Genomic DNA, 23,308 nt, shown 5'->3' on the forward strand with positions numbered 1-23,308 from the left:
TGTCCGGACTTGTCCGACCTGCCCAGCTCCTTTTCCACTTATCCACTCCCTGACCTATCACCTTCATCTCCTCCCCCACTGACCTATTGTACTCTACGCTACTCTATCCCCACCCCCACCCTCCTCTAGCTTATCTCTCCACGCTTCAGGCTCTCTGCCTTTATTCCTGATGAAGGGCTTTTGCCCGAAACGTCTATTTTGCCTGTCCTCGGATGCTGCCTGAATTGCTGTGCTCTTCCAGCACCACTGATCCAGAATCTGGTTTCCAGCATCTGCAATCATTGTTTTTACCTCACCTACACCTACCTATCACCATCCCACTTACCTTACCCTGGCCCCACCTCCACCCTCCTATTTATCTTTCATTCCCCCTTCCCCTTCCACATTCCTGACGAAGGGTTTATGCCCGAAACATTGATCCTCCTGCTCCTCAGATGCTGCCTGCCTGGCTGTGCATTTGCAGCACGACACTCACGGCTCTGATCTCCAGCATCTGCAGTCCTCACTTTCTCCTAAGGGCCAATGCCTGAAACAACAACTTTCCTGCTCCTCAGAAGCTGCCTGACCTGCTGTATTTTTCGAGCACCACACTCTTCAACTCTGATTCTCCAGCATCTGCAGTCCTCACCTTCTCCCAGTAGGAACATAGGACTTAAAAGCAAGAGTAGGACCTTTGCCCTGCATCACTATGAACTGAACCTGGGCTGAACTGGTTGTGGTCTCACCTCCACTTTCCTGTTCTCCCCACCCCCAATCCTCAAACTGTCCAAGGATCAACAAGTTGCAAAGTTCATGAGGTTGGCTCCATTTACAAAAGTAGTATTTATATAGTTTATATAAATCTTTATTTATATAAATTTATATAAATAAATTTATTTATATAATTTATATATAAATAAATAACATATGTAGTTTAGATTAGATTACAGTGTGGAAACAGGCCCTTCGGCCCAACAAGTCCACAGCGACCTGCCGAAGCGCAACCAACCCAAACCCTTACCTAACACTACGGGCAATTTAGCACGGCCAATTCACCTTACCTGCACATCTTTGGACTGTGGGAGGAAACCGGAGCACCCGGAGGAAACCCACGCAGACACAGGGAGAACGTGCAAACTCCACACAGTCAGTCACCTGAGGCGGGAATTGAACCCGGGTCTCTGGTGCTGCGAGGCAGCAGTGCTAACCACTGTGCCACCGTGCCGCCCACAGGGTTGTATAATTTTATTTATATAAATGACTTGGATGTGAGCATAAAAGGTATGGTTAGTAAGTTTGCAGATGACGCCAAAATTCGAGGTGTAGTGGACAGCGAAGAAGGTTACCTCAGATTACAACGTCATCTCGATTAGATGGGCCAATGGGCTGAGGAGTGGCAGATGGAGTTTAATTCATATAAATGCAGGGTGCTACATTTTGGGAAAGCAAATCTTAGTAGGACTTATACGCTTAATGATAAGGTCCTAGGGAGTGTTGCGGAACAAAGAGACCTTGGAGTGCAGGTTCATAGCTCCTCGAAAGTGGAGTCGCAGGTAGATAGGGTAGTGAAGAAGATGTTTGGTATGCTTTCGTTTATTGGTCAGAGTATTGAGTACAGGTGTTGGGAGGTCATGTTACAGGACATCGGTTAGACCACTGTTGGAATATTGCGTATAATTCTGGACTCCTTCCTAATGGAAAGATGTTGTGAAACTTGAAAGGGTTCAGAAAAGATTCACAAGGATGTTGCCAGGGTTGGAGGATTTGAGTTATAGGGAGAGGATAAATAGACTAGGGCTGTGTTCTCTGGGGCGTCAGAGACTGAGGGGTGACCTTATAGAAGTCTTTTCCCTGGGGTGGGGGAGTCCAGAACTAGAGGGCATATGTTTAGGGTGAGAGAGGAAAGATATAAAAGATACTTAAGGGGCAACGTTTTCACACAGTGGGTTGTACATGTATAGAATGAGCTGCCCGAGGAAGTGGTGGAGGCTGGTACAATTGCAACATTTAAAAGGCATTCGGATGAGTATATGAATAGGAGGAGTTTGGAGGGATATGGGCCAGGTGCTGGCAGGTGGGACTAGATTGGGTTGGGATATCTGGTCAGCATGGACGGGTTGGTCCGAAGGGTCTGTTTGGATGCTGTACATCTCTATGACTCTATGACTTCTAGCAGAAATTCCTAAATTGAATCTGAATTAACCAGAATATGTTTACATTTGCAACTTTGTTTGAAAAGTAAACACTTTTAATATTTGATTTTGTATATTTTGGTTAATTATACCACTGAAATGGCTGACCTGACAAATCCAAATGCTTAAATTAAATTGATAATGTCAGCAGAACCCAATTACAACTTTCAACTCCTTTCACATCGGTTGTTTTACGTAAACTCTGCGGGTTTTGTCTGAATGTTACTCAGGATAAAATGCACTGTTACAAAGTGACAGCCCAGAAAGACAAAGTGCAGCAAGGAACACTCTAGTGATGGACAGAAAGATATGGAAAGATTGATTGCAGAGTTGTCTGTGTTATGAAGTTTTACTGTCACCAACATTATGTCGACATTAGAGGAACACTTGAGCTCAGCATTACCGACTGGCCGGGTGAACACAGTCTTTACCTCCCTTAAGGCTGGGAACTTATCTTTATTCCCCAATTATTAGTCAGTTAATAAGGTGATCCAGGAGATGTAACAGCGAAACCTCCTGCCATCTTGTGTGTGTCTTCGTATGTGGCACAGCAGGAATTGGATGAGTGAAGGGATTTCATGGGCTAATCTCACTCTAAAGTGTAATGTTTGCACACATTTAGCAAAAAAAAGACTTCCACCATTTAAAGGAGTAAATTTTTGTTTTCCAGGTTTAGACAACCTCTCTGTGCAGCTGTAACTAGCTCATTAGTTAACTAGTTTAAGTGGTTTTCTTTTAGTATCTGTGGAGTTGCAAATAATACTGAACATGGTGTAATCACCAGTGAACAACCCAGCTTCTGACTTTATGATGATGATTATTGAAGCAGCTGAAGATGGTTGAGCTGAGGACACTACCCTGAGGAATTGGAGCACTCTTGCAACATAGTGGTGATGTCCCCATCTCTGAGCCAGGAAGCCTGGGTTTAAGACCAAGCTGCTCCACAGGTGTGTCATAACATCTCTGAGCTGGTTGATTAAAAATACCTATCCTGAGGAATTCCTGCAAAGATGTACTGGTCTAAGATAATTCTGCTGGAAAATGCAGGCCTGGATATTGGGCAGAAGCAGGAGAATGTCTGAACTGTGACACAAATTATAGTTGAATAGTTTGTTCAAACCCCTAAGTGAAGAATGGTTACATAAAATTCCTTCCACATAGTCACAGAGGTCTCCAGCAAATAAAAATGCCCTTCGGCCCATCAAGACTGTGCATATTAAAAACAATCAACTACGCATTCTAATTGAGTTCTGATGAAGAGTCACTGGGCTCAAAACATTAATTCTGCTTTCTTCCACAGATGCTGCCTGATTTGCCAAGTTTCGCCAGCAATTTCTGTTTTTGCTTCAGATTTTCAGCATCTACAATTTTTAAAAATATTTTAACTACTCTAATCTTCATTTTCCAGTACTAGTGATTAAAGAGGTGAAGTGAATATTAAACCAATAAGTTGTAAGGCAGACCAAAAATAGCTTGTGTTCCTTAACCATCATGTTGTTTTGTAAATGTTTTACTGGTCCCCTTACTTTACAAACAGCTTCCAATTTAAGATTCTTTCTGTGATAATGCAGGGCCATTAGATGAAGCAATTTACATGATAAAGTGCCAATGGAGATGACAAAAGGCATTTTAAACTAGGCATTAACTAGTCAGTGTTTCCTGGAGTACAATCTAATTGCAAATTAGGACTAAAACAAACTTATTGAACTAAATAATGCAAACAAGAAATGCTTAGTAAAATGTGGCTTCACACAGCTTAAATAGTTTGGCTAATTTCCTCCCAAACTGTTATATTGGCAAAATCCTACATTACTTGCCAAAGATAACAATAATGAGAAGAATTTGAAGACGGCTTTTTAAAAGACAGAATAGTGTAGGCCATTTGGCCAAACAAACTATTCAACGACATCACAGAATCCCATTGAGTCCACACCATACCTCCGAAGAGCATCCCACTGAGACTCATCCCCTCAACCTATCCCAAAACTGTGCATTTCCCACGGCTAACTCACCTAGCCTGCACATCCCTAGGCACTATGGGCAACTCAACATGGCCAATTCACCTAACCTGCACACCTTTAGACTGTGTGAAGAAACCACAGCACCTGGAGGAAACCCACGCAGATACGGGGAGAATGTGCAAACACTAGACAGACAGTCGCCTGAGGCTGGAATCGAACCCAGCTCCGTGGCGCTGTGAGGCAGCAATGCTAACCACTGAGTCACCGTGCTGCCCTAAATCTAGCCCAATCCCATTTCCTTTACAGGACTATGCCCACATCCTTTAATTCCCTTAGAAGTTTAGCTACAATTGACCTCTGTCTTGACTAGATATTAATTCTTTAAGCCATTACTGTAAAAAGAATTAACCACATGCTAATATCAGAACTCACATAAAAACTCAGGTTAGTCTGCTCAACCCTAATCATATGTTGATACCGGCGATAGCAGTGCGGTCCTCCTTCAAATTCAAAACTAAAGGTATAATATCTAAAAACTGTGTATCTGACTTTCAATTCAAATGAAATAATAGTTTTACTTAGATTAATTAAGCATTGATATTTTGTATAAAACATTTTAACTCAGTGCTGCTCCCTGAGACTGATAGCGAAATGTGTGCCACTAAGCATGACTTCCAGGTCAAACTGAAATAATTGATGTATTAAGAAAATGTAAACACACTTCAAATCCAGTGCAGGGAATGCCAAAAGAAATCTCAACAAGCTGCAATTATTCCCATCTCAACATGACCCTGATAATAGTACATTGTGTGTTTCTTATTCTGTAACAATTTCTGTTCGCCAAACAGAGCTTCAAACATTAACAAATTTGCAATTACACCATGGGAGGCAGGAGGCAACTCACCCACACAGTCACAGCACTCATCCCACAGAGTCCCCAGGCAAAGCATGCATTCCTTGCAACACGAACAGTTCCCATCTATTGGACGGCATTGGCATAGTTCCTGCAAAAAACAGAAATGCATGTGATTTTACAACAGCTGAGTATCGAAGAAACTATCAAATTAACTGCTTAGAGGTTTGAGAACATCTGTAACTCAAATATTATGTTGCAAAGTACAAAATAAAAGAGTATGTTGAGATCAGTACAGAGTCACATCTGTTGGTGAGGGATTTCAGCAGATTGATGTTTACAGGGTTGGATGTTTGTCAAATGCTTTGCATTTTGGACAAAGCACATGACTCTGTTACTGTGGGAGGAAATGGTGAAGGTCTGGATGAGGTGCTGATCAAACTGGCTTTGTTCAGGACTGTGTTGAGCTTGAGTGTTGAGGGAAGCAAGTCACTCCTTCTAAGTGAGAAGACAGAAGGTGATTTACTTGCTACGGACTTGCTGGCCTGTGAATTGCTGTTGGAGCCACTGTATTTGCCAGGCTGATCGAGTTCACTTGATGTTGACAGTGAAGGATTCAGCAGTGATACTGTCATTGAATGACAAGAGATGTCTATTAGATCTCTTTTTTCAAATTTGTAACTGGAATATGGGCATTGCTGGCTGGGACAGCATTTATTGCCTATCTTTAGTTGAATTGAGTCTCTTCCATTTAGGAAGGGGCAATAAATGTTGGCAAAACCCACATCTCCTAAATAAATTAATTGTCAAAGATTATAGTGATCAGCCACACCATTTGTTAAAATATAGAGTCAGGATCACATTGTACTAATTACACTTTGTTTTCTGTGACACCCCTATTTCCTGAGATTTACAAAGGATTTATTGTAATATTGATAATATAATACAAACAACCAGTTTCCACCTTTCCTTGTCCAGAAGCCATCACTCTACACTGTAAGAATTCTGCTCTTAAACTGTCTAATGAGCAGTATCTACTTCAATCGAGCCTGAAGGTAATGCATTTGAGCCTTTGAAGGACCTGCATTTCTAACTCTGTCACTACTGAAGCCCTTGCCAATGTTTCCCTTTTCAGTTCAACATCCGTTTTTACATTCCAGTTGCCTCTGTGTGAAGTCCCATTCACTCACAGTGTACATCACTTTTCTCAACTTCAACTTCAGGGAGGGGACAATAAATGATGTTCTAGCTAGTAACATGCACATTCCCTTGAACAAAAACAAAACACTGGTAATGCTTTCTGGCGATGGCAAAAAGAGAGGTTTAATATAGCTATGGCCTATGGTCCAGAATAATGATGATACTATGAATTTGATTCCTAGAATCATAGAATCCCTACAGTGTGGAAACAGCTCTTTGGCCCAATAAGTCCACACCAACCCTCCAAGAGTAATCCATTCTCCTACATTCACCCTTAACTTACATATCCCTGAAGACTATGGGCAATTTAGCATGATCAATTTACCTAATCTGCACATCTTTGGACTATGGCAGGAACCCAGAGCACCTGGAGAATGTGCAAACTCCACACAGACTGTCGCCTGAGGCTGGGATTGAACCCAGGTCCCTGGCACTGTGAGGCAGCAGTGTTAACCACTGAGCTACCATGCCATCCTGTTCTGGTTGAGGTAGATGTGGGATGTGACCCATGACCCTGTCCTGAATACTGAAGGCAATGACAAAGCGCCATGGAAAAGTGGCTCAGGCTGCAGTATCAACTGTCAATAAGCCAAAGATTTGCCTATTTGCCGGCCATGCCATTTGGCATCCATTTGACACCGGACATTGTTCAGTCCATTGAGTACAGGAATTGGGAGGTCATGCTGCAGCTGTACAGGACATTGGTTAGGCACTTTTGGAATATTGTGTGCAATTCTGGCCTCCCTCCTATAGGAAGGATGAAAAGGGTTCAGAAAAGATTTACAAGGATGTTTCCAGGGTTGGAGGGTTTGAGCCATAGGGAGAGGCTGAATAGGCTGGGGCTGTTTTCCCTGGAGGGTCGGAGGCTGAGGGGTGACCTTATATAGGTTTGTAAAATCATGAAGGGCATGGATAGAGTAAATAGACAAGGTATTTTCCCTAGGGTGGGGAGTCCAGAACTAAAAGGCATAGGTGTAGGGTGAGAGGGGAAAGATTTCAAAAGGACCTAAGGGGCAACTTTTTCATGCATGGAATGAGCTCTCAGAGGAAGTGGTGGAGGCTGATACAATTACAATATTTAAAAGGCGTCTGGATGGGTATGTGAATAGGAAGGGTTTAGAGGGATATGGGCTAAGTGCTGGTAAATGGGACTAGTTTTATTTAGGATATCTGGTTGGCATGGACGAGTTAGATCGAAGGGTCTGTTTCTGTGCTGTACATCTCAATGACTCTATGCAGTCACAAAATTTGAATACATGTTGTTATTACTGTATCATATGCTCTTCTAAAAGCAGCCCAGTTGTCCAGCCAAGAGCAGCAATTCCTCCTGACCCAACCAGACACTTCCAAGAGCATACCACAACTCTGCTGACATTGTTTCTCTGTAGCTTGAACAAACAGCTCTTTCCTCAACCCAATTGCAAATATTTTAGTTGCCAATTCTAGATAACAACGAACATTCAAACTAGGATTATTATGCCCAAAGCAGATGTAAAATACTTGGCTGGATGAGAAGTGAGATGTTTTTATTCACACACACAGAAACCCAGAAAATAGGAGCAAGAGAAGACCATTAGGACCTTTCAGCCCGCTCTGCCATTCATTATGATCATGGCTGATCATCCAACACATGCCTGTTCCCACTTTTCCACACACATCCTTTGCTTCCTTTAGCCCCAAGTGCTTTATCCAGTTCCCCCTTGAAATCATACAATGCTTTGGCCCCGACTGCTTTCTGTGCAAATTCCACAAAGTCACCGCGCTCTGGGTGAAGAAATTTCTCCTTACTTCAGTCCTAAATGGTTTACCCGGTTTCTTTTGACTGTGACCCCTGGTCTGCACTCTGCCAGTGGCAACATCCTTCTGGATCTACCCTGTCGAGTCCTATTAAAGTTTTATAGATTTCTATCAGATCCCCCACCTCATTCTTCTGAACTCCATCCTAACCAATTCAATCTCTCCTCATACGTCGGTCTCGCCATCCCAGGAATCCATCTGGTAAACCTTTGCTGCATTCTCTCTATAGCAAGAACATCCATCCAGAGATAAGGAGACTTAAATTGCACACAATATTCCAAGTATAGTCTCACCAAGGTCCTGTATAATTGCAACGAGAAATCTCTGCACCTGTACTCAAATCATCTCACTGTTCCAACATACCATTTGCCTTCTTAACAGCCAACGTCATGCTTACCTTCAACGGTAAGGACAAGATCTTGTTGCACAGAATATAGGTTTTGCTACCAAGATTGACAACCTCACATTTGTCACAGTGTACTGTGTCTGCTATGCATTTTCCCACTTACCAAACTTGTCCAAATCACGCTGAAGCACTTCTGCATTTTCCTCACAGCTCACCCTCCCATCCAGCTTTGTATCATTTGCATAGATTATTATGATCCAGAATTCTGCTGTCCACTATTGGAGAGAGTAGTGGGCAACAGAATTCTATAAAACGTTCCTATAAACGGATTTCAGACAGTGCATTCCAGATTACCAACATGCTATGTAAGTCTTTCCCACATGTCTCCTCTGGTGACAATTGCCTCTTGGCCTTTCAATGGTCATATCTTCAAAAAGTCAAGATAACATGGGAATATATATCCTTAGTTAATCTATAGGAAGCTTCACTTACAGACTCACTCCAAGGCTGTAACCCAATCAAGATGTTCAGAAGACCTCAGTAACACAGGCATAAAGATCAAATGGTTTATGAATACAGTTGATTGGAGGTGTAATGAAAAAAAATGCTTATCCAACATAGGTATTTCAGAAAGTAAAATTAATTGAGCTTTTTTAAATACTTGCTAATTACCTTATTTTAATATAGCCTATACCATATGACAATAATTGAGGGAACTCACCAGGTCTAATCTTCCCAAGTAAAGTATTTGTGTTTCTAAGTCTTCTAAATGAGAACAATTTTGTCAGTTTTTTCTGTTTGACGATAAGTATTGGTGAAATAAGTAAATCATAAGTTGTCACATTCACCTTACACACAAAATGTTCCCGGTTCGAAATCAGACAAAAACAGCGCTATTGTCTTATTGGCACAGTGGCTCAGTGGTTAGTGCCAGGGATCCTGATTCGATTCCTGCCTCGAACGACTATCTTTGTGGAGTTCACACATTCTCCCCGTATCTGCATGGGTTTCCTCCGGGTGTTCCGGTTTCCTCTCACAGTCTAAAGGTATGCAGGTTAGGTGGATTGGCCAAGCTAAATTCCCCAACGCAAACCCATAATGTGCAGGCTAGGTGGATTATCCATGGGTCTGGCTGGGATGCTCTTTGGAGGGTCAGTCTGGACCTGATGGGCCAAATGGCCTGCTTCAAAACTGTAAGGATTCTAAGAAAATTACCGCAAAACAATGTAACTAAAAGAAGATAGAGAGTGGAACAAGGGGCTGCACTTTCAGGATGGCAACCTGTGACTAGTGGAGTCATATAGGGATCCGTACTGATCACAATTATTTACAATATAAGTTAATGTCTCAGATGGGGAAATTGAATGCACTATTGCTAAGTTTGCAGAAGATTCAAAATGGGTAGCAAGACAAGGGGTGTGAAGGGCCTAAAAAAAAATCTGTCGAGGGATATAGACAGGTTAAGTAGTGTGCAAGCATAATGGCAGCTAGAATATAATGTGGGAAAGTAAGGCATTATGCATTTTTGTCAAAAGAAGACAGCAGCAGGATGTTACAGCACAGAAGGATTTCAGAGTCCTTATGCATAAATCATAAGAAGTTAGTATCCAAATTAAGCAGGTAATAAGGAGGGCAAACAGAATGTTGGTTTTTATTTCAAAGGGAATAGAGTATAAAAACAGAGTGATTTTGCTAAAACTACAAGACATCAGTCAGACCATAGATGGAACACTGAGAACAATTTTGGGCTCTGAGGAAAGATATAATAGCATTGGAGGGAATCCAAATAACCCCAGCTATGGAGGGACTGTCTAATGAGGAGAAATTGAGTAGGTTGGGCCTGCACTCATGGATTTTCAAAGAATAAGAGGCAGCCTTATTGAAACCTGGAAGATTCTTATGGGACTTACATGGAATGGAAAGGAACACAAGACAACCTCAGAATGAGGGGTCACACATTTAAAACTGAGATGAGAAGGAATTTATTCTCTCAGAGGGTGGTGAAGCTGTGAAATTCTTTACTGCAGAGGGGTGTTGAGGATGGGTTGTTAAGTATACTTAAAACTGAGATCGACATTTATTTTTAAAATCAGTGAGGGAATTGAAAGTTATGGGGTAAAGGCAGGAAAGTCGTCTTGATGATTATCAGGATAAACATCATTGTGGGCGGCACGGTGGCACAGTGGTTAGCACTGCTGCCTCGCAGCACCAGAGACCTGGGTTCAATTCCCGCCTCAGGCGACTGACTGTGTGGAGTTTGCACGTTCTCCCCGTGTCTGCGTGGGTTTCCTCCGGGTGCTCCGGTTTCCTCCCACAGTCCAAAGATGTGCAGGTCAGGTGAATTGGCCATGCTAAATTGCCGTAGCGTTAGGTAAGGGGTAAATATAGGGGCATGGGTGGGTTGCGCTTCGGCGGGGCGGTGTGGACTTGTTGGGCCGAAGGGCCTGTTTCCACACTGTAAGTAATCTAATCTAATCTAAACCCAAAGAATTGTGGATGCTGGGAATCCTCAATACAAAACAGAAAAGCTCAGCAGGTCTGGTAGCATCTGTAGAAGAAAAAGACTTACTGGTTTGAGTCCAGTGACACTTCTTCATTCTGTTTTCTATCTACCTGCTGAGCTTCTCTAGCATTCTCTGTTTTTGCTGAGGACGCTCAGAGCGGCCATGATCTCATTGGATGTGGAGAGGACCCGATGGGCTGAATGGCCTACTTCTGCTCTTATGTGTTATGGTCTTCAAAGAATTAAATATGGCAAGATGTCAAATATTACCCACTCAAACACTTACTGGGAACCAGTGGAAGCCAGTGGAGAGGTCTTATGCAAGTTATTTTAGACTCCCCCTCAACAAAGGATTAGGATTTTAAAACCAAAAGGTTGATACTCCTGATAACTAAGCAACACTTCACGCTGGATGCCTACGTCAGACGAAAAGAATTGACTGTAATAAAACATCTTCATAGATAAGCAGCCTTTAAACATTGGTTCATGAGTATAAATGGTTACTTGGCTGAGGGACTGGAACATGGCTGTTGCCTGTGGAATAGTTGTCCAGGCTACAGGAAAGGAAGACAATCAGGACGAGGGAAAAACAAAGCACACGCTCCTGGCTTGACTAAGTGAAAGCAGAATTTCTGCAACGCACTCTGTATTCAGCTCAGAGCAGTGATTTCAATTAACCTTTCACTCCCAGGCATTTCAGGACATTTTAATATTTCTAACAGCAGCAGAGTCTGTCAGATTTATGAAGAAGGGGGGTTGAGAGAGAAAGCACAAAAAACACTGGCTGCATCTCCTAGAGAAATTGTCCCCGCAGCACTTGAACAGATGTGCACTGGCATGTATTAATGCAACAAGCTCGTGCTTTTAATCACAAACAGAAAGATTCTGCAAGCGCTCTGTGTTGAGGAATGCAGCAGGAACAGAGAAGCTGATCTGTCCAGCAATGGCCACAGGGACTGTAAGAGGCAGGCCTTGTGCCAGTATCTTTCTTACTGAGGCCACAAGTCTTATACAATGGGTTTAAGGTAACACAGAATAAAGCAACTGAGTTCTACACTGAATAGAAAATGTTCACTTTTTTCTTAAGCAGCTTCTGCTGCTCCAGAGATTTTACTGTGGGAAATACATCTGCACTCATACAAATGATGTGAGTTAACGCTGGTGCTGAGTTCAATTTTCATGCAACTCTACAGCTTAAGTGTGTGGGGCCAATCTTCCCCTTGACAGTGGGGAAAATAGTCATACATCAGTCAGCACCCCATATCCCACTGGTTTTACATTTCACTGACTTCAATGAAAAGCTAAACCTAGGCAGAGTACATAACAGATGCAATCTGCCTCTTCTATGTTCAAGTAACTACTGCCTCTCTCCCCCTCCATTTAAGGATTTAAATCAAATTGAAGTAATAAATCTCAACGTCTTTCTTACAGTCCTCCAGCATGTCACTGCATTCCATTGCTTTTGGCTGAATGTATTTAATTAAACTCCTTGAGTTACGTTTTGCTTGCAATTTTCTGCATTTATTCTCAAGCACTGAAGTGCATTGCTCTGCTGCTGGCTTTAACACTTATGAGAAAAATAAAGAAAATCAGTGTCTGGCATTTTTAAATCTTTTCTTTCAGACCGGCCTATGGTTTCCTTTGATTCCAACTCTGCGCTGACCCAGACAGCTTCAGCCAAGAATATGAACAAATGTTTGGTTGCCAAGCCATTTTTCACATGGAGGCAATTAAGTCATCTTTATTTTCTCCTCCCATCAATCTTTACAGAGGTTTATACAGCTTTTGTGTGCAAGATCTCTAATTGACATTGTTCAGAGCAACAATTTAGCAAGACATGACCTAAGTCTCTCACAACTATGAGGTTTATAAGATGATTATATTATGTAACTTTAAATATAGGGTAATGAAGGCACGTCAATCTGCCAGCAAGTCTGGGTTTGGTTGTTAAATCGAATTAACTCAAAGATTTAATTGGAAAGGGTTGCAGCCTAGATTTTACCAGGATGTTGTTGGGACTGGAGGGATTGAGTTATAAAGAGGGGCTGGATAGGCTGGGACTTTTGTCACTGGAGGGTAGGAGGTTGAGGGGTGACCTTATAGAGGTTTATAAAATCATGAGGGGCACAGATAAGGTGAATAGCGATGGTGAGTTCAAAACTAGGGAGCATTTTTTAAGGTGAGAGGAGAAAAATTTAGAAGGAATCTGAGGGACAATGTTTTCACACAGAAGGTGGTGCACATATGGAACAAACTACCAGAGGAAGTGGTGGTACAGTTACAAGATTTAAAAGGCATTTGGATAGATATTTTGATAGGCAAGTTTTAGAGGGATATGGGCCAAATGCAAGCAAGTGGGATTAGCTTAGTTTGGGAAATGTGGTCAGTACGGATGAGTTGGACCGAAAGGTCTGTTTCCATGCTGGGTGACTTGAAGATTGTTTAAGATGAAGATGGTGAAAGGTACTCTATAATAAAAACAATAGTAACATCAAATAGTCTCCAAGTCTCACAAAGTCGAAGATGTTGAAGGTACCCCTTCTACTCGTTGAAGAGTGTGTTGCTGGAAAAGCATAGCCGGTCAGGCAGCCTCTGAGGAGCAGGAGAGTCGATGTTTCGAACATGAGCCCTTCATCAGGGATGATGAAGAGTTTATGCTCGAAATGTTGACTCTCCTGCTCCTCAGAGGCTGCCTGACCGGCTATGCTTTTCCAGCACCATACTCTTCGACTCTGATCTCCAGCATCTGCAGTGCTCCCTTTCTCCTGGTACCCCATCTACCCTCAAGTTTGAGTAAGGACATGGACTTTGACAAAAAAGTCAATTGGCATAATTGACCATGATCTGCATTTTCCAAAAATGTGTTAGATCTTCTTAATAATCTCTCTAACTTCTCTAAGTGTTGTACTGAATCTCCCCCCGCTCCCGCTCCCCCCCCCCCCCCAGTTATTGTTCCTAAAATCTTATCCAGATTGATGTTAAACTAACAAGCCTGTATTCCCTCATTACGTTCCCTCCAATTTTTCCTGCGGCTGTGCAGACTTCGAGGTCTGTGTGCAGCAGCGACTTCCAGTATCTCAAATCAACATGTCCACATGCAGACTGGAGTATGCAGACACTGTGTGGCTTCACAGTTTAGAGGGACATCCATTCCCTGGATGGTCCTTTTACTTCTACGTTTGCTTGAATAAGGATGTCATAATGACAACTCTCCGATCTTCTGGCACTTTCCCTGAATCTTCATACCCATTTCCAGAGATTGCTCATCTGGGCTAGGTGAGTAATCGAATGTCAAAGTATAGCCAGCCTTTCCAGTAACTCCTTCCTCACAATTTTCAATCAAGCCTGCCTTCTACCTTCTTTGGTTTTATTGAAATTTTGTTAAGATTCCTCATCTTTACAATATTACTCATTAAGTACTCCAACTTTACACTGTGCCTCTAAGCACATTTCACCTTCTATGTCCCCAATATGTCCCAATCCATCTCTTACCACCTGCTATTTACTGACAGCCTGGTAGAATACTTCTTGGGTGAACATGCTGGAGGAAGGCAGAAAAAATGAGAAGACTCAGTTCGAAAGGTAACTTGTGTCTCTAAATATTCGGTGTTCAAGAATAATCTAAACAGTAAGGGATTAAACACTACATGACAGACTGCGAAGGCGAATCCTCTCTCTCACTTTTAGACTCTGGAGTGCATATGAGGGAGGCCTCCTCCTACACTAGAATCCAAGCTCTGAAATGGAAATTTGGCTTCAGTCCTGATTTGGCAGGCTGTGCAACGTTACAAGAGCTCCCAACATTTAATTCAGACATCCGTGTTTATGCCAGAAAACAAGAGCTGGTACAGCTGCCCTTCAGTTCTGTCTGGTCAAGTCATATGTCACATCCACATTCAAAAGTGATCAAGGGTATGGCACAACACAAACAGGAAAGGGCAAGGAGATGGAGACAGTTGAACCAGGAATTTCATGTTTCACGTGCAGTCTCTTTAAGCAACGTGCAATCCCTTGCTTCCCCAGTCACGCAATTTATACTCAAAGCCTTAGTCATGGAATGGAGATAGATCAGACAGTTCTTCAAATGTAAACCAGTTCAGGCCTTTATTTGGACACTGAGCAAAACAGCAGCTGGTCGGCCAAATGTAACAGCTGTAGCACAGTCTGAGGAGTATTCCAACGGCAAATTAGATCAGAAAAGAGTGGAAAAACCCAAATAGCCAGGCAGTTAGCTGGAAAGAGAAGCAGAGTTAGTCAGGTATAATTTCCCACAGGCACTGGGATCCCGGGTCCCTACTCCCAAGTCCAGCCTCAGTGACCAATCACCCTCTGTATTTATGTCCAAGTTAGGGCAAGTTAGCTAGCATCTGGTTTTGTGGGTATGCACAGCAAATTCAACTGTCCAATCAAGCTTCATAACCACTTTGTTTCTTATTTAGATGTAACATTTTTCTATGATCAACTAACATAATTTATCAGGATACAACATCTTCCTAAATAAGACTTTAGGTCAAGGTCACACAGTTTACATGTATAATGTCCAGCCGACACATATAAAACACCCAAAGGATGGACACCAATCCTAAATTCCCATCTTACTCTCACTTATAATTATTATCTCAAATTCCACAGACCCTGCCTATAGGAAATTATCTACAGGCATCATTAAGATACTTTGTGGTACCAGTACAACATTGCTGGATCTTTCAGTTGAATACAGTTAACTTTCTGTAAGTTAGGTCTAATCTTTGGTGCAGAATTCAGTCAATAAACATATTAGTTTAATTTCCAGAGCTGTCTCTCTCCCTCACTTGTCCAAGTACTTCTTTTTAAAATTATTGTCCTTGTAATAATCTAGCTTTTATTTCAATCCATCCATCTACATTCCCATAAACATGAACAAGGGAATTTGCAGGATTACATTACCCACCATGGGAGAATCCACTCAAATATCTTGAGCTCCCCAAATCGGACATTAAAACCATGAGTCGCCAGTCTCACTATTGACCTATAGGTCCCACCTGTCAGTACCTTTCTCCAACATATCTATCCATGTGATAATGATGACTGTCTCCCATCTAGTACTTCAGGCTAGGCTCCAAATTTCTTCCAACTATCCCATTTATTTTGTTATGAATCTCTCACTACTTTATCTTCTAATTGGTTGGCCATTATGAAAGCATTCCAATCATCAGAGATTTTCCATTACAGTCAAACACAGGGATACAGGATGTCTCATCATCTTGTATTAATTGCTCAGATTCTGCAGATTTGTAATGAATCTCCTTAATCTGAGACAAATGGACCTTTCATAGTTTGACTACACAAAGGAGGAGTATTAGACCCTAAGCTTAGTGAGCCTGGTCTGTTAATCAATATGATCGTGACTGATTTTGGGTTTTTACGCCACTTTCCCACCCGTTCCCTATATTCCTGCATTCCCGAAAACCAAAAATCTGACTATTGTGAATCTGGTTCCATACCTTTTCCATAAATTCACCCACTTGCTGCTTCCACTCCTGAAACCTTGCTGTAAGTGAGGTCTCTGGAGATGAGCAGTGAAGGCAGGGGGAGTAGCGTCAATAGACATTTTAAAAATAACGCAAAATTATAACAGGCCCACCTGGGCAATTCTACAGGAGAAGAAACACTGAGAGTCAAAGAGTGGGAAGTTTGTCCCAGGGAGGGGGATGGGGTGGGGATGGGGCCATAAGACAGATGGTTGGGCAAGGGAAAGGCTGCGAGTCAAAGGGTCAGGAAGGAGAAAACTCTGCAATGACTAGGAATATAAGGACATGGGAGTTTTTGAAAGCAGCATGAAGTTTCTCTGTTAAGGAAGATCCTGCAGAACATAACTACAGCTTTTACATTGATCTTAATGGGAAATACAATTCACTTAAAGATGTTTCACAAAGTCGCGATTTTCAGGACCACAACCACAAATTTAAATAAGCACTTATCACTGGTTGTTGAGAAATGTTAAGTAAATTGCAGATCCACAGACTTTGTAAAAACAGAAATTACTTTCTCATATTTTATATCCAGTTTCATTTGTGCCTTTTTCTTGGTAGGTTTGCTTACTTCACTAGATCCACATCAGTACCAATCAAATGGCTAACTACATGTATTCTGCATGGAATCAACTGGCTTTACTGTGACCTCATGTATAGTCATTCCTAAACCAAACTGGGGAGACCTTCGATATTTACTACAAAACAATCGAAATTACATTTTAACTAACCTGTCCTACCCCTGTTGAGGTGAAACCACTAACAGGACTCAATTAAATTCGGGTGGCATGGTGGCTCAGTGGTTAGCACTGCCGCCTCATAGCGCCAGGGACCCGGGTTTGAATCCAGCCTTGGGTGACTGTCTGTGTGGAGTTTGTACATTCTCCCAGTGTCTGCGTGGGTTTCCTCCCACAGTCCAAAGATGTGCAGACCAGGTGAATTGGCCATGCTAAATTGCCCATAGTGTTAAATGCATTAGTCAGAAGGAAATGGGTCTGGGTGGGTTACTCTTTGGAGGGTCGGTGTGGACTTGTTGAGCCCAAGGCTGTTTCCACACTGTAGGGAATTTAAACTAATTTGCAATTTATAGAATCATTTCAGAACTAAAGCTTCTTGTGTCTAGTTGAATACCCTCAAGCGAATCATTATCATCTTCAAATTTCAAATTCTGTCATGCATTGCTTTGAAAGCCTCCTGTTCTGCTTTGGTCACAGTGTTATTTTGAGTCACATTTGAAATACCTGTTAATTGATCCGAGGGCATTCCTGGAGTTCATTATTTTATTATTGCTACATTAAATCTTATCACCTGCCAGAAAAATGCCTTCAACCTCATTCATTCTGTCTGCAGCTATTCTATTGTACTGACCCCTGCTCCTCATACTGAATGATCTTGACAGGATGTAATCATTGGGTTCTCCATCTTTTGTGGCACCACAGAATGTCCCAATGGTGCAGCCAATGCTGCTAGAAATGACTGCTCTGGATTTTGATTCAAAGCAGCAGACCCAGGTGGAGGGACAGATTGTGTTGAGAAAGTGGGGAGGCTGCAGAAGGACTTGGACAGGCTAGGAGAGTGGGTGAAGAAGTGACAGATAGAACACAGAACATTACAGGGAATACAGGCCTTCGGCCCTCGATGTTGCGCCAACCTATTAAATTAATCGGATGCCCATCTAACCTACACCATTCCATTATTATCCATATGTATGTCCAATGCCCATTTAAACGCCCTTAACGTCGGTGAGTCTACTACTTTTGCAAGCAGCTCATTCCACACCCCTACTACCCTCTGAGTAAATAAATTACCCCTGATATCTGTACTAAATCTATCACCGCTCAATTTAAAGCTATGTCCCCTTGTGTTAGCCTTCATCATCCGGGGAAAAAGGCTCTCACTGTCCACTCTATCTAACCCTCTGATTATCTTAATACGATGTGGAAAAGTGTGAGATTATGCACTTTGGTAGCAAGAATAGAGGCTATTTTCTAAATGGGGAAAGGCTTTGGAAATCTGAAGCACAAAGGGAATTGGGAGTCCTAGTTCAGGACACTCTTAAGATTAACGTACAGATTCTGTTGGAAGTTAGAAAGGCAAATGCAACGTTAACATTTATTTTGAGAGGGCGAGAATGCAAAAGCAGGGATGCACTGCTGAGACTGCATAAGGCTCTGAGCAGACTATACTTAGAATATTGTGAGCAGTTTTGAGACCTGTATCTAAGGAAGGATGTACTGGCGTTGGAGGGGGTCCAAGAATGATCCTGGGAATGAAATGCTTGTTATAAAACGAGCAGTCGAGGACTCTGGGTCTGTACTCAATGGAGTTTAGAAGGATGAAGGGTGGTGGAAAGTCATTGAAACTTACAGAATACTGAGACCTGGACAGTGTGGACACAGAGAAGATGTTTCCAATGGACCCCAGGATACGGCTTCAGAGTGAAGGGATGACCTTTATAACTGAGATGAAGAGGAACTTCTTCAGCCAGAGGGTGGTTAATCTGTGGAACTCATTGCCACAGAAGGCAATGGAGGCCAAGTCACTGAGTACATTTAAGACAGAGAGATTCTTGATCAGTAAGAGAATCAAAATTTACAGAAAGCTGACAGGAGAATGGGGCTATGAAACATATCAGCCATGATCGAATGGTGGACCAGATCCGATGGGCCAAATGGTCTAATTCTATTCCTATATCTTATGGTCTACACTTGATCCAACAGGGTTTGTTGTTTTTTGAGAACTGAACACCAGTTAAGACCAGGAGCTGATCCCAATGTGTGGCATCTTAGCACAATTCAGCAATTTAAATGTAGTAGTGAAAAGGGTATTTCTGTAGCATTTTATACAATCAGCTCAATTCCATGATACATTCCTCTTTGGAATGACCACTCACCATTCTCCCAGAGTTTGACCATGCACACATGCATCTAATAGATCAACTTGCTGGTAAATTTCATCCATGAAGCTCAGTTGTGGATCCTAACCTTCATCAGAGTCCTGCTGACAAGACCTAGCTCACCAAATACTTTGGTCCAACTTTAGGGACTTTATCAAGGCCACAGCCTGATTTGTCTCTGGTAAGCATATAATCCATATCCACCATACCCATAGAATCACTGATGTAAACAGCACAGAAACAGGCCCTTCGGCCTAACTCATCCTTGCCGACTGGGTTTCTAAACTAAACTAGTCCTGTTTGCTTGAGTTTGGTCCACATCTCTTGAAGTCTTTCCTATTGTTGTACCTGTCCAAATTATTTTAAATATTTTAATGTGGCCCTTCTACCACTTCCTCTGACAGTTCATTCTATACATGCACCACCCTCTGTGTGAAAAAGTTGACCCTCAGGTTCCTTTTAAATCTTCCCTACTCACCTTCCCCCCTCTAGTTTTGGACTCCCCTACCCTGGGGAAAAAAACCTTTCTATTCACCCTATCCATGCCCCTTATGATTTTATAAATCTCTATAAAGTTACCCCTCACTCTTCTATGCTCCAGGAAAAAAAATCCATTATTGAGGGGTGGCACAGTGGCTCAGTGGTTAGCACTGCTGCCTCACAGCACCAGGGACCCAGGTTCAACTCCAGTCTTGGGCGACTGTCTGTGTGGAGTTTGTACATTCGCCCTGTGTCTGTGTGGGTTTGCTCCGGTTTCCTCCCACAGTCCAAAGATGTGTAGGTCAGGTGAACTGGCCATGCTAAACTGCCCATAGTGTTAGGTGCATTAGTCGGGGTAAATATAGGGTAGGGGAATGGGTCTGGGTGGGTTATTTTTTGGAGGGTTGGTGAGGACTTGTTAGGCCAAAGGGCCTGTTTCCATATTGTAGGAATCTCATCTAATCTATCCAGCCTCTCCTTATAATTAAAATTATTCAGTCCGGGCAACATCCTTGCAAATCTGTTTTTGCACCTGCTCCAGTTTAATAACATCCTTCCTACACCAGGGTGACCAGAACTGCTCTCGGTCCATATCCCACCAGATATTTCCTATTCAAGTACTTATCCACATCTTTTAAAAGTTATAATTGTTTAACATCCACCACTTCCTCCGAAGGTTCATTCACACTCGAATCACCCTCCGTGTAAAGGATTTGCCCTTCATGTCTTTTTAAAATCTCTCTCCTGTTACCTTAAAAACCCTATCTCTCCCCTTCATTATTTTATAAACTTCTATAAGATTGCCTCTCAACCTCCTACATTCCAGTTAGAAAACTCCCAGCCTTTCTTTATAACTCAAACCTTCCATACCCAACAACATTCTGGATAATCTCTTCTGAAAGCTCTTCTCCTTAATACTATCCTTCCTATAACTGAGCAAATGAGAAGAATTCATTGATCGCCCTTCCCAATTAAAATCAATACTATGAAAATTAAAATAAATCCACTATGTTTTGGCTTGCCATGGGGCTCAAATTCAAAGGACATTAGTGGAAGTTCATACGCTGATGAATTACACTTGCTTTCAGCCACTCTCCACACAAGTAACTCCATTTACAATCTTCTGCCTGAAAGCATCATTAATTTCCAAACCTCACCATTAAACAACCATCCTCATTCCCCCTTGCAGTCCCTCTCCCCTCCTATAGGAGCAGAGAGCTATGCGAGTATGGCCCTTGTGAACACTTAGAGTGAGATGGATAAATTCTTGATCAGTCGGGGAGTCCAGGGTGAGGAGGAAAGGGCAGGAAAGTGGATGTGAGAAATGTCGGATTAGTCACGATCCTACTGAATGGTGGAGCAGGCTTGAGGGGCTGAATGGCCTACTTCTGTTCCTATTTCTCATGGTCTTATAGCAGCAACCATGCAGAGGTGCTGGTGTTGGATTGGCGTGGACAAGGTCAGAAGTCACACGACACCGGGTTATAACCCATCAGGTTTATTTGAAATCACAAGCTTTCGGAGCGCTGCCTCTTTGTCAGGTGAAGTGAATATGAGAGAGATGCAGTGAAAAGATGGGTGGCTGCACAGAGCAAAACTACTGAGGCTGGAGGCCACAAGGGATGAGTGGAAGGTTGGAAAGTGAGGCTGCTAAATGAGGTAAAGCAGGTTTAAATCTTGCAAAAAGGAATAGTGAATGTTATTGTAAGGAACACACACAATTGTACAATTTAACATTGAACAGACTGCATTTGTGTGCTATTGCATCTCAAAGTTTTTCACAAATTATCGCTAAATTATGCCCATTATCATGTTCTAAATAAAATACAGTGTATTCAGGAAATTACTGCTTTCCTTCTGTCCTGCAGTATTAACTTTAATTGGGGCGTGATCAATAAGAGGATATTAATGAATTCTCATTTGCCCAGTTATAGGAAGGACATTATTACACTGGAGCGCATTAAGAAGAGATTTTCCAGAATGTTGCCGGGTGTGGAAAGATTGAGTTATAAAGAAAGGCTGGATACGCTGGGACTCTCACTGGAGCATAGAAGTTTGAGAGGCGACCTTATAGAAGTTTATAAAATAATGAAGGGTACAGATAGGGTTTTTAAGGTAACAGGAAAGAGATTTTAAAAAGCCATGAGGGGCAAATCCTTTACACAGAGGGTGGTTCGCATGTGAATGAACTTCCTGGGGAAGTGGTGGATGTGGTACAATTACAACGTTTAAAAGACATTTGAATAGATACATGAATAGGAAATCTTTGGTGGGAGATGGGCCTAGAGTAAGCAGATGGGACTAGTTTAGTTTGGGATTTATGTTCGGAATGGATTGGTTGGACCGAAGAGTCTGTTTCTATGCTATATGCCTCGATGAAAGTCCGAATAAGGGAGGTGAGTGTGACTGCCTTTGATATTCCTCATCCCATGTTGGCCTGCAACCTTGCTACGTCATCTTCTCAATATACTTTCCTGCTTATCTTTGTGTCATCTGCAAATGTAGCCTTTGAACTGCTCTTTGGAGATTATAAATTGTAGAATGTTGAGGGCCCAGCACTGACCCCTTTGGGGCTTCAGTTGTCACCTCCTGCTAATCTTCTATCCACTCTAGGATGTTACTCCTATACCATGAGCTTCTACTTTGCATAATAATGTTTTTAATGGAACCTTGTCAAACACCTGAAAATCTGAGGACAATATATTAACAAACTCCTCTTTATCCATAGCACATATTACTCCTTCAAAGAATTCCAACAAATGGGGTTAAACATTATTTCCCTTTCACAAAAATATGCTGATTCTCCCTGATTACCTTGAGTTTTTTTCCAATTCTAATCTCTATGATAATCAATTCTAATACCTTCCCCACGACAGACATCTAGCTAACTGACCGACTGTTTCCTGCATTCTAACCCTCTCCCTTTCTTGGACAAAGAAATGATATTTGCTACTTTCCACTCACATGGAAACTTTCCCAGAATGAAACAAATTTCAGAAAATTAACAGCACCCGTCCACTACCACATTAGTAATCTCTTTTATGACCTTACGTAGAAGTCCATCAGGCCCTAGAGGTTTATCAACCTGCAGTTCCATCACTTTGCTGAATACGGTGTTGTGGTGGTAATGTCACTGGGGAGTAATCCATAGCCTATTGTCTGGGGAACCTAGGTTCAAATCCCACCAGAAGTGATGGTAAAATTTGAATTCAATAATAATCTGAAATTCAAAGTTAGCTGAGTGCGACAATGTAACCACTGTCAATAGTCATAAAAGTTCCATCTGATTCATTCATATCATTTTGGGAAGGGAATCGACCATTTTTACCTGGTCTGGCCTACATATGCCTCTCAACCCAGAGCAACGTGGTTAAATCTTAAATACCCCTGATAAGAAATGCTGATTTTATGTGGTTTTACACTTCTAAATAGCTTCCTCTCATGCTTTCAATTATCCCGAGCTCAGAAGAGTAATGTACTTATTCTGTCTATGCTTCTCATCTGTTTTGGTGATGGGATAGAACAATGTTGAAAAATGTGTTGCTGGAAAAGCGCAGGAGGTCAGGCAGCATCCAAGGAGCAGGAGAATTG

At 42.1% G+C, this 23,308-nt stretch overlaps 1 protein-coding gene across 1 annotated transcript in view; it reads right to left on the reverse strand.

Moving 5' to 3' along the window:
* The window catches only part of twsg1a (twisted gastrulation BMP signaling modulator 1a), a 40,297-nt gene that overhangs the window by 15,060 nt on the left and 1,929 nt on the right, over positions 1 to 23,308 (reverse strand). The window contains exon 3 of the mRNA XM_043687767.1: positions 5,037 to 5,136. Within this exon, the coding sequence (XP_043543702.1) occupies positions 5,037 to 5,136 (100 nt within the window). The remainder of the gene's footprint in view (positions 1 to 5,036; positions 5,137 to 23,308) is intronic.

This window comes from Chiloscyllium plagiosum, chromosome 4, assembly GCF_004010195.1.
Source record: "Chiloscyllium plagiosum isolate BGI_BamShark_2017 chromosome 4, ASM401019v2, whole genome shotgun sequence".
Lineage (NCBI taxonomy): Eukaryota > Metazoa > Chordata > Chondrichthyes > Orectolobiformes > Hemiscylliidae > Chiloscyllium > Chiloscyllium plagiosum.